This window comes from Oryx dammah, unplaced genomic scaffold (assembly GCF_014754425.2).
Source record: "Oryx dammah isolate SB20612 unplaced genomic scaffold, SCBI_Odam_1.1 HiC_scaffold_10, whole genome shotgun sequence".
Classification (NCBI taxonomy): Eukaryota; Metazoa; Chordata; class Mammalia; order Artiodactyla; family Bovidae; genus Oryx; species Oryx dammah.
In genome coordinates, this window is record NW_024070194.1 from 23,033,357 (window position 1) to 23,045,333 (window position 11,977).

Genomic DNA, 11,977 nt, shown 5'->3' on the forward strand with positions numbered 1-11,977 from the left:
TTGAAATATGTGACTTTATATTATCTGTTCAAAATAAAAAGGAGAGGTGGTGGTAAGCAAACAGAACAAATCTGTGAAGAAAAGAAGTCCCAGGATCAGACCTTCTCTAAGCCCTTGATTCTATTTATTTCTGAGCTCAGCCTTCACTTTAGAACCAAGTGAAAGCTGATTATATTGAAACATTTTTTTGGCATTCATGTTGGACTTTCTCTGGAAGGATGACCTTAGTGTGAAAACAAGGAATATCTTTATTTATTTATTTTAAAAAAGATAAAACCCAAAACTATCAGGTAGCTAACACACTCCTCCCCATTTTACTCCTCCCTCCAGTTCAGAGGACTGCCTCCCAGTTCAGAGTCAGCAGTGAATGGGGTGGGGGAACTCATGTTCAGAGTCTTGCTGTGGCCCCTCCACCCCAAACCTCTCCTTCTGCCGCTTAGGAGGTCATTTACTCTCCAAGGAGCAAGACTTCCTGGGTCAGCAGGGGTAACAAGAAGGGGTAGGTGAGGTACAATGTTCCTCCATACCGGGACACAAAGATGCCTGAGAGAGTCCACCATTAGCCATCTGTCTTCTAGAAGCTTCTCTGTGAGAACAGGGGTGGAAAGGATACGGAGAAGGGGACATCTCTTAACCCTTCTAGCCACTTCTAGGCTTGTTGATTGTCACTCCTGTTATTACTCTTGGTCATCAGATCAGGACATGCTGGGTGCTTCTCCCTTTTATCCCTGTGCCAAACCTATGACATAGGTGCTAATAATTCCCATTTTGCGGAAGAGGAAATAGAGGTATATAGCAATCAAGTGACTTCCCCACGGTCACATGGCTTATAACAGGCGGCTCACCCTCCCAGCTGTTCCCCTTCTAACACCATCCAGCTGGGTGCTGCAGAACCGTTGTCGACATGAAAAATATTCACAATCTAAAAGTTAAAGAGTTATGTTTTATTCAGCGGGAATTTTTAGGACTTCAAGCCTGGGAGGCAGCATCTCAAGTAACCCCGAGAGAACTGCTCTGAGGAGGTTAGGGGAGGAGCTAGGATATAGGAGTTTTGCCACAAAGGGCAGGTAGTGGAAGCATCAATAGATTACTGTTAATGAAAGAAAACCAGAAACTGCAAGTTAAGCAATTCAGCACTTTTCTGTGTATTTAGCATGAGCCTGGGCTCACTGAAATCATCCCTCTGATATGCACCTCAGCTATCTGGGGCCAGTATCCCGTGTTTTCATATCCTGAGTTTCCTCAGGGCTCGCTGGCTCATGTTGGACACCTGCAGTCGTTGGAGGCTGTGATATCCCTTGTTTATTGACACGACAGCAAATAGTTCATTTCTCACAGTCATCTCTCAAGAGCTAAAACGAGGTCTGAGAAGCTAGAACTGCAGGCACTGCGACAGAGTTGGGGTGGGCTGTGCTTTGCATTTCCATGTCCCCTGGGAGGCCCATACCATTGCCCACCTTTCCTGAGAGAAGTTTGTGTTGTACACAAAAGTACTCAGGCTCTGCCTCCCTGCTGTCTACCACTGGCTCTGTGACCTTGGGCACACACACCTTGCCTCGAGGTGTCCCAGTTTTCAGGAGCTAGTAATGAGGGCGGGGCCTTATGATGGATCACGTCCCTTCAGCTGGTTTAGGCGGAGCATTGCAGGCTGCAGAAGTCAGCGGATGAAAAGAGCCTCAACACGTTGACCAGCGGGAACATGACAACCGCTCCCAGGAGCGAGCCCAGCTGCACCACCGCCCCGCACCACAGGAGGGCGCTGCGGCTGTGGTCGCGCAGGATCACACCCAGCATCACCTTGACGTAGCTCAGACAGCCAGTGAACAGCACCCAAGAAGCCACCTGCAGAGACACGTTGGGAGAGATGCTGAGTGAAGGTGACTTTGGGGTGAGCCCCAGGGGCAAAGGGCACTTCTAGGGTGATCTAACATGGCTAAGAGAACCCCATGGAATAGCCTCTAAGTGCAAGGAGAGCTAATGGGGCCCCCTGAGTTGACCTCCCCAAGGATAAAGGAGAACCCAATGACTTTCTGTCCCCCATGATCAAGTCAGGACTTCCCTGGTAGCTCAGCTGGTAAAGAATCCACCTGCAATGCAAGAGAACCCAGTTCGACTCCTGGGCAGGGAAGATCCCTTAGAGAAGGGATAGGCTACCCACTCCAGTATTCTTGGGCTTCCCTGGTGGGTCAGACAGTAAAAGAATCCACCTGCAATGGGGGAGGCCTGGGTTTGAGTTCTGGGTTGGGAAGATCCCCTGGAGGAGGGCATGGCAACCCAAAGTTGCCTGAAGAATCCCCATGGACAGGGGAGCCTGGTGGGCTACAGTTCATGGAGTCACAGAGTCAGACACAGCTGAGCAACTAAGCACGGCGCAGCATGCTCAAGTCAGGGGCAGCTGGGAGAAAGCTACTGCTGCCATACACACAGTGCAGAGTGTGGCGTTCATGGGAGAGTCTGGACTGTCACCTTGGACCCACCAACTAACCTTCTGAAGCCTCTGTTCCCCGGTGAGAGCATCCCGCCTCCTCCCCACACCCACCTTGGGCTTCCTGAGCAAGTAACCACAAAGCACTTGGTCAATAGAAGCAGCTATACTCTGGGTCTCCTAGGCCTTGGCTAGGTAGAGATGGGAGGGGGATAGCGCCACAGACACTCACGATGAGGACTTCTCCGCCCCAGTGGCCCTGCAGGAGGGGGCAGGGGCTCATCACAGCCATGGCCATGTTGTAGGCTCCGAAGCTGGTCCCGAGCACTGTGAGGACTCCCAGGAATGGCAGAGACCTAGGACAGAGTTGGGGGGATGGGGCGTGATTGGAGGAGTGAGAAGCCTGAACATTTGCCCCTACTCCCCCACCCAGCCCGAGCTCCAGGGGGCCACATGGAGTGGTCAGCTTCTCCAGGTTTAGAGGTTAGACCCATGTGGAAACTTCCAGGCTACCCAGTTCAAGTGCATCAGTGAGGTTCCTGAGATCAAGACTGGCACAAGTCATCCTGAGTATTAACAGCAGAGCCCAGGATCCCAGTGGGAGAAACAGAACAGATTCTGGGGCTACACAAGCCTGGTTCAAATCCCAGTTCCTCCTGCAAGACTGGGCCCTAAGCTTCAGTTTCTTCACCTGTGAGATGAGTCTTATGTAGCTGGGAGAATGCTGGGGAGCAGAGTGTGTAGGGCCTGGCCCTGGTTGTGGGCCCACCTGGTACCATCTGTTGCTATTTCCTCCTGCAACGCCTCGCACCCACTCTAGGAAGCTGGGCAGATGAGTGGGAGGCTTAGGTCATGGCACCGCGACTGTAGGGTGTGCTGTGCAGCCTCGGGTGATACTTCCTCCCTCAAGCCTCAGCTCCCTGGTCCACAAGATGAGATTTGCATGATCTGGGGGCCCTGGTAGCCGGCTCAGAGGCACTGGTGGCCTTCCATGTAGCCCTTGGTCTGACCACTGAGGACACCATCCTTCATTTGAGGCCTTTTCCCCAGGATCTCCCCATCCACACTGACAGGTTAGAGTGGAGGACTGCCTACGTCTAAGGACACTTTCTGTCTCAGGATTCTTGGATTCTGGGACTCTCAGATTCTATATTTCTAACATTCTGGGCATCTCAGAGTCCACAGATCTGCAGTCTCTGGTCTGTTCCCTCAGAGATCTCCAGCTTCGCTCCACAGTTTTCAAACCACAGGGAGAAAACTCAGCTTTCTGGCAAACTGACATCTGTCCAGCTCTCCCATCCTCATGATCCCTCCTTCCCTGGCAGGGGGTGGGGGTGGGGTGAGCAGGACTAGGGGAGGTGAGGATGGCAGGTGGGGATGGGCAGGGCTGAGAGGCAGTAAGGACAGGCAGGGCAGAGGAGCAGGTGGGAGGCAGGGGGGACCTAAAATTTCATGACCCCAAGGTGGGTGTTTCTCCTGTGGAGGTCTGAAGCCCCTGCATCAGAACCACTTAAGTTACTTATTAAAGTTTGGAACCCCAGGCCTCAATCTAGGCTGACTCAATTTGCGTTTTATCAATTTGCCCAGCCATTCTTCTAGAATTACAGCTGTAAGAGGGCCAGCGTGGACTGGAGGCAGGAGGGCAGGACTCAAATCCTGGGAATTAGACCAGAGCAAATGCTTTCTCCGAGCCTCAGGGTTTCTATTTGTAAATAGGAGCCTCGCTTCCGGCCTGCTTATTCCTCCTCCTGGGCCAGTGGTGGTGAACAGAGACCTGACCTGCACCAGGCACTCACTGCTCTAAAAGCTTGACACAATTAGCCCCCAGAAACCTAAGAAGAGCTATTATTCTCCCCATTTTCCAGATTAGATTCCTGAGGCCCAGAGAGGTGTCCAGTATCACAGAGCTTGCAAGTGGCAGAGCCGGGACTTGAACCCAGGCAGTTGAGACCCAGACACCGTGTTCTTAACTATCCCACCTCCAGCCTGATAGGTAGGCGCGGTGGATTCTGGGTTCTGACACGAAGTGCACCCCCAGCCCGAGCTCTCCAGGGCCGGGTGCGGGCAGACCTGTTAGGCAGAAAAATGGAGAGGAAGCAGGTGAGAGGGCTGGCCATGGAGCTGAGGGTGGCAGACAGGTGGTAGGCCACAGGCCCGTAGGACAGGCAGGAGTAGGTCTGCACCGAGGGCAGCACGCCGTTGGTGAGCGCGTTCACGAAGGCCACCAGGACGTAGATGAACGCCAGGGGGGCCAGGTGCCGGGGGGCTGTCTTCTCCTCCGGAGCGCCCTGGGCCTTGCCGCTCTCCTCTGGGGGACCCAGCTCCTTCCCTTCTTGCGGCCGGATGGAGTTAAGGGTGACCTGAGAGGTGAGGAGGTCTTCTATGGAGGCTTCCCAGCGCTTGGGTTGACGCTGGAGGAAAAAGAAGGCGACGAAGCAGCAGGCCATCATGAACGAGAGCAGGAGGAAGAAGACCAAGGGTGAGAAGTTGGCGGGCAGGTAACGGCTTTCCAGGTGGGTCACAGAGGGTGCTGTCCCAGCGAGCTCAGACACCAAAGTGCTGCTAGCTCCCTGGGAAAGACAAAACAAGGGCCAGTCAGATCCCTGGGTGATTTTTTTTTTTACAAATGGAAGGTTTGTGGCAACCCTATGTTGAGCAAATCTATTGGTACTTTTTCCAACAGCATTTGCTCACTTCCTGCCTCTGGGTCACATTTTGGTAATTCTTGAATTATTTCAAACCCTCCACTAGCAAAAAGATTATGACTCACTGAAGGCTCAGATGATAGGTGACTTTTTTTTTTTTTTGGCTGCCCCACACAGCTTGTGGGCTCTTCATTGCCTAACCAGGGATTGAACCTAGATCCCCTAAAGTGGAAGCTGAGTTCTAAACTCTGGATCACCAGGAAATTCCTAGATGGTTAGCACTGTTTAGTAATAAAATATTTTAAAATTATGCTATGTATGTTGTTTTTATAGACACAGTGCTATTATACACTCAATAGATGACATATAGCATAAACATAACTTTTATAGGCACACAAAAAGTTAGTGTGACTATCGTTAAGCTGAGATATTTGCTTTATCATGGTGGTCTGGAACCAAATCAGTAATTGTCTCCGAGGTCTGTGTGTATACAATAAATACTAGGCATTTTCATTATTATGTAAGTGATGGATAATATACAGCTACTATGGTGAGGATAATATTTGCTCACACTGACTCGCTCGCTGCGCACCAGCACTGGGTCTGTATCAGCTTGTATGTGTCCCCTGACAGCGCCAGTGCAGTCCCCACTTTACAGAGCATGGAGGTGTCAGGACAGAAGCTACAGCTCCGCCCACTCAATGCTCTCCAGGGCTGGCAACCGAAAATATGCATATTCAGAGATGGGGCTGGCTTGAGACAGAACAGCCCCACCCAAAGGCGGCCTGTGGCGACCGTTTTCAAGAGATATCATGCATCTAGATTTATGTGAAATTTCAAAACATTTGAATGTTATTAACTAATTCAAACTCTCTCTCAAAAAAAAAAAATCTGGCCTGTTATGGTGGCCCAGGCCACTGGTTTGCAACCATTGCTGCACTGCTGTGGTTTGGATAATATCAGACATATATATTGTCCCATATCCAGTGAGAAAGTTTGATGCTGTAAACACATGGAGTAACGTTCAAACGTTTATCAGCGTCTAAAGTCTGTGGTTCTCAGCCTTGGTTGTACATTAGTGGCACCTGGGGAATTTTCAATAAAGACACGTTCACAATCCCTTATCTGCAAATCTAAAATCCAAAAGGCTCTGAAAGTCGGGATGTTTTTGTGACTTGGTTGACAGCAACATTTGAACTGGATATGAAGCTGTTTATAGCCCTCATCTGCCTGTGGTGCATGAATGCCCTGGGCTGTGGGCTGTGGGCTGTGGGCTGTGGGCATCGCTGTGCCCATTGCCGTGTCACAGGCCCTGTCTTAAACGTGGGGTAAGTGTGTTCTACAATCTGACACTCCAGATTTCAAAATAAACCCGACCTCAAGGATTTCAGAGGAGCCCCACCCTAGATATGTGTGTGTCTCAGCAGCGCCCCCAAGTGATCAAAAGTGCTGTCGGGTGGAGAACATGGGTCCACCCAACATCTAGGGAACACCAGCCCTTGGTAAGATCTTGCTTGTGACCAAGAACAGAGCTGCAACGACCCTGAGAGATGCCAGGTACCTGTGGGCTGTCCACGTTCCTGGTGGTCTCCAGGCTCAGGGTGGTGGCCGATATCTCCGTGACGTTGACGCAGGTAGTGAGACCCGAGCCCTGGGCGAGAGCCACCAGTGCAGGCAGGAGGCCGCTGAGTCCTTCGCCCACAAAGAAGGTGGTGAGGTAGTAGGTGGGCAGCCTGCTCATGAAGGGCAGGAAGGTGACAGAGGACGTACAGTCCACCAGGGCCAGGAAGAAGGTGAGGACTAGGAAGGCGATGCTGTACCGGCTGCCCAGCACCCAGGAAGTGACGTTCCAGAGGAAGGCGAAGAGGGTGCAGGCGATGGTGCCCACCCCCAGCACAGTGAAGACAACGGCCACCTCGGAGAGGCAGCCAGGCCGGAAGTGATGGAGCAGGGTGACCAGCAGGGGGCCGATGTTGGCCAGCTGGATGATCACTGTGAGGTAGGAGGGCAGATACCAGCCCTCCGGGAGCTCTGTCACCAGCAGGGGCAGCTCCACCCAAAGCCCGTTGATGGCCACCCAGGAGCCCATCCCAAACGTGCAGACCAGCAGGTGTATCAGGAGGGCCATGGTGAAGTCCGCCCTGGGCCGGAGGCAGCTCCCTCCCCAGATCAGCCTGCAATGTGTTTGATAGAGAAGAATATCAGGTGAGCCAATCACATGCATCATAGAGCAAAAGACTGTGCTTCTGGGCCCAGGCTTTTCTCTTATTATTCCCCTCTCCATGAACACCTTGGCTTTTTATTAGCAGAAAACATGGAAATCCCTTTATAACTAACCTTTCAGCAGGGAAAGCTTTCCTCATCATGACTCCTAAATCCAGAGTCCACAAAAGAAAAATTCGATACTGAAGAAGGAAACAGACAGAACAGGCTCCATCTTGGGCCAGACTGTGGACTTTGAGCTATATGCCCAGTATCTATGGAAATGAAATACCAACTGGAAAACCAGACCCCCCCCCACCCATGGAAGAGTCCCAGGGCTCGTACATAGACTCTCCCTCACCTAAAAGAATACCCTAATTGTCTGTGTAACTGCATAGAATCATAAATTCTATTATGCTTATTGGGGTATGATCACAGGCTTATTGATAATTGTCTACTGTTAACTACCTAGGCCTAAGGCATATGAATCACAGGTTAACTTTGATTGTATCTTTCTTTTCCTTTGTTCAGACTAGTTTCAGGGAATTTGGGGAGGTGGGTTTGGGCATGTTCAGTTAGGGTACATAAGGTTTTCACAAAAAACTGATCGGGGTCCTTGGCTAAGAGGAGACTCCGCCTTGGGCCCACTGGTGTAATAAACTGCACTCCACCAGCTGCATTGTTCTTCTGAGTGTGTTTGTTTCTCGGAACGCGTGGCTACAACAATACATTCTACTGCATAAATATTAGAACGCACAAAAGCAAACAAATAAAACAGCCTCTGCAAAAAATGACAAAAAAATACCAACAAGATCAAAAGACAGATGATATCCTGGGGAAAAATACTGCAATGTAAGGCACAGACAAAAGGTTCATTTTCCTAATATGTCAAGAGTTTTTACAGATTAAGAACAAAAAGACCCAGTAGAGAAGTCGACATGGGATATGAACAGTTCAGAGGGAAAAATACAAGTAAGTCTTAGACTGTCCCCTTCATTCACCATGGGAAAACGTCAATCAACAATGACTCCATTTCTCACTGTGAGATTGTTCCAAGGCCATGAGTTATACACAAGGTTACTATTTCTTGCAGTCTTGTTGATAACAGCAAAACATAAGAGACAACAATTGTGCCATTCACAGAAGAGGGGCTAGTGGAAGAGATGATGGCCTGTTGGAATAGCACACACCTGTTACAAAGAGAGGGAGGTGGGAGAGCTCACTGGCTGATGGATGGTGACAGGCCTCAAGGCAGAGTTGATAAGAGAACAACATCAAGGTAGGTGGAGAGTGTATGGTCTTTTGGACTTAGGGGAAGAGGAGGAAGAATATGTTCTCTTTGTATTTGCACAAAGCAGACTTTGAAGGACACATAGAAACTGCTGGGATGTTTGCAGCATTTCAGTGTAGATCTTTTTATATAACTTTGATTTGTGAACCATGTAAACACATCACACTATCTGTTACAAAAATATGGTTATCTGATATAAAATTCCAGTCTGGAGTTCTTCTTCTCCAATTATAGAGCTCCATCTCTGGACAGGCCCTTGGAGACCGCCTGACTGTAGCTCTCTAGAGCCACGCTGTGATCTGTTTAAGTAAAGTGAAGTGAAAGTCGCTCAGGCGTGTCTGACTCTTGGCAACCCTATGGACTATACAGTTCATGGGATTCTCCAGGCCAGAATACTGGAGTGGGTAGCTGTTCCCTTCTCCAGGGGATCTTCCCAACCCAGGAATCAAACCCCGGTCTCCTGCACTGCAGGCGGATTCTTCACCAACGGAGCCACTAGGGAAGCCCAAGAATACCGGAGTGGGTAGCCTCTCCTTTTTCACTAGCTTCCCAATTACCTGTATCACACCACCTGTGCTGTTATCCTCAGTCTAAGAAGAAACAGTGGAGAGGGTTTGTCAACTGAAAAAAACTCAGCATCTCACAACATAAGAGCAGTGAGTTTTAGCTTTATTCAAGGACCCTATGAAGGAAAGCTATGACCAACGTAGACAGCATATTAAAAAGCAGAGATACCACTTTGCCAGCAAAGGTCCAGCTAGGCAAAGCTATGGTTTTCCTGTAGTCATGTATGGATATTAGAGTTGGACCATAAAGAAGGCTGAACACTGAAGAATTGATGGTTTCGAATTGTGCTGTTGGAGAAGACTCTTGAGAATCCCTTGGACAGCAAGGAGATTAAACCAGTCAATCTTAAAGGAAATCAGTCCTGAATATTCATTGGAAGGACTGATGCTAAGCTGAAGCTCCAGTACTTTGGCCACCTGATGCAAAAAGCCAACTCATTGGAAAAGACCCTGATGCTAGGAAAGACTGAAGGCAGGAGGAAAGGGGGCAACAGAGGATGAGACGGCTGAATGGCATCAATGACTCAATGAATATGAGTTGAGCAAACTCTAGGAGATGGTGAAGGACTGGGAAGCCTGGCATGCTGCAGTCCATGGAGTCCCAGAGTGGGAACGACTGAGCAACTGAACAACAGCAATGTGAGGATTATAGCCAGGAAGACAGCCTCTCAGGTCTGAGGAACTGCTCCAAAGAGGTAAGGGAGGAACCAGGATACATATGAATTTTTTGTTGGGAGTTATATGTGGTCAGAAAGCAGGGAAAACCTAAATCAAATCCCTTATGATTATACAGTGGAAGTGAGAAATAGATTTAAGGGCCTAGATCTGATAGATAGAGTGCCTGATGAACTATGGAATGAGGTTCGTGACATTGTACAGGAGACAGGGATCAAGACCATCCCCATGGAAAAGAAATGCAAAAAAGCAAAATGGCTGTCTGGGGAAGCCTTACAAATAGCTGTGAAAAGAAGAGAAGTGAAAAGCCAAGGAGAAAAGGAAAGATATAAGCATCTGAATGCAGAGTTCCAAAGAATAGCAAGAAGAGATAAGAAAGCCTTCTTCAGCGATCAATGCAAAGAAATAGAGGAAAAGAACAGAATGGGAAAGACTAGAGATCTCTTCAAGAAAATTAGAGATATCAAGGGAACATCTCATGCAAAGATGGGCTCGATAAAGGACAGAAATGGTATGGACCTAACAGAAGCAGAAGATATTAAGAAGAGATGGCAAGAATACACAGAAGAACTGTACAAAAAAGATCTTCACGACCCGGATAATCACGATGGTGTGATCACTCATCTAGAACCAGACATCCTAGAATGTGAAGTCAAGTGGGCCTTAGAAAACATCACTACAAACAAAGCTAGTGGAGGTGATGGAATTCCAGTTGAGCTATTTCAAATCCTGAAAGATGATGCTGTGAAAGTGCTACACTCAATATGCCAGCAAATTTGGAAAACTCAGCAGTGGCCACAGGACTGGAAAAGGTCAGTTTTCATTCCAATCCCAAAGAAAGGCAATGCCAAAGAATGCTCAAACTACCGCACAATTGCACTCATCTCACGCACTAGTAAAGTAATGCTCAAAATTTTCCAAGCCAGGCTTTAGCAATACGTGAACCGTGAACTTCCAGATGTTCAAGCTGGTTTTAGAAAAGGCAGAGGAACCAGAGATCAAATTGCCAACATCCACTGGATCATGGAAAAAGCAAGAGTTCCAGAAAAACATCTGTTTCTGCTTTATTGACTATGCCAAAGCCTTTGACTGTGTGGGTCACAATAAACTGTGGAAAATTCTTCAGGAAATGGGAATACCAGACCACCTGACCTGCCTCTTGAGAAATCTGTATGCAGGCCAGGAAGCAAGAGTTAGAACTGGACATGGAACAACAGACTGTTTCCAAACAGGAAAAGGAGTATGTCAAGGCTGTATATTGTCACCCTGCTTATTTAACTTATATACAGAGTACATCATGAGAAATGCTGGACTGGAAGAAACACAAGCTGGAATCAGGATTGCCGGGAGAAATATCAATAACCTCAGATATGCAGATGACACCACCCTTATGGCAGAAAGTGAAGAGGAACTAAACAGCCTCTTGATGAAAGTGAAAGAGGAGAGTGAAAAAGTTGGCTTAAAGCTCAACATTTAGAAAACGAAGATCATGGCATCTGGTCCCATCACTCCATGGGAAATAGATGGGGAAACAGTGGAAACAGTGTCAGACTTTATTTTTCTGGGCTTCAAAATCACTGCAGATGGTGACTGCAGCCATGAAATTAAAAGATGCTTACTCCTTGGAAGAAAAGTTATGACCAACCCAGACAGTATATTCAAAAGAAGAGACATTACTTTGCCAACTAAGGTCCATCTAGTCAAGGCTATGGTTTTTCCAGTAGTCATGTATGGATGTGAGAGTTGGACTTTGAAGAAGATTGAGCGCTGAAGAACTGATGCTTTTGAACTGTGGTGTTGGAGAAGACTCTTGAGAATCCCTTGGACTGCAAGGAGATCCAACCAGTCCATTCTGAAGGAAATCAGCCCTGGGATTTCTTTGGAAGGAATGATGCTAAAGCTGAAGCTCCAGTACTTTGGCCACCTCATGCGAAGAGTTGACTCATTGGAAAAGACTTTGATGCTGGAAGGGATTGGGGACAGGAGGAGAAGGGGACGACAGAGGATGAGATGGCTGGATGGCATCACTGACTTGATGGATGTGAGTCTGAGTGAACTCCGGGAGTTGGTGATGGACAGGGAGGCCTGGCGTGCTGCGATTCATGGGGTCGCAAAGAGTCAGACACGACTGAGCGACTGAACTGAACTGAACTGATACATGAACAAGAAGAGT

At 48.5% G+C, this 11,977-nt stretch overlaps 1 protein-coding gene across 2 annotated transcripts in view; it reads right to left on the minus strand.

Moving 5' to 3' along the window:
• Nucleotides 1-946: 946 nt before the first annotated feature.
• The window catches only part of SLC52A3 (solute carrier family 52 member 3), an 18,530-nt gene continuing 7,499 nt past the window's right edge, over nucleotides 947-11,977 (minus strand). Inside the window, exons 2-5 of one of the 2 annotated variants that reach the window (XM_040247639.1) lie at nucleotides 6,632-7,244; nucleotides 4,496-4,995; nucleotides 2,658-2,781; nucleotides 947-1,842 (exon numbers count right to left, since the gene is read on the minus strand). In XM_040247639.1, the coding sequence (XP_040103573.1) occupies nucleotides 1,630-1,842; nucleotides 2,658-2,781; nucleotides 4,496-4,995; nucleotides 6,632-7,198 (1,404 nt within the window). In that variant the 5' untranslated portion in view covers nucleotides 7,199-7,244 and the 3' untranslated portion in view covers nucleotides 947-1,629. Of the gene's footprint in view, nucleotides 1,843-2,657; nucleotides 2,782-4,495; nucleotides 4,996-6,631; nucleotides 7,382-11,977 lie in introns of those variants that run through there. The other variant, XM_040247638.1, reaches the window with a different exon arrangement.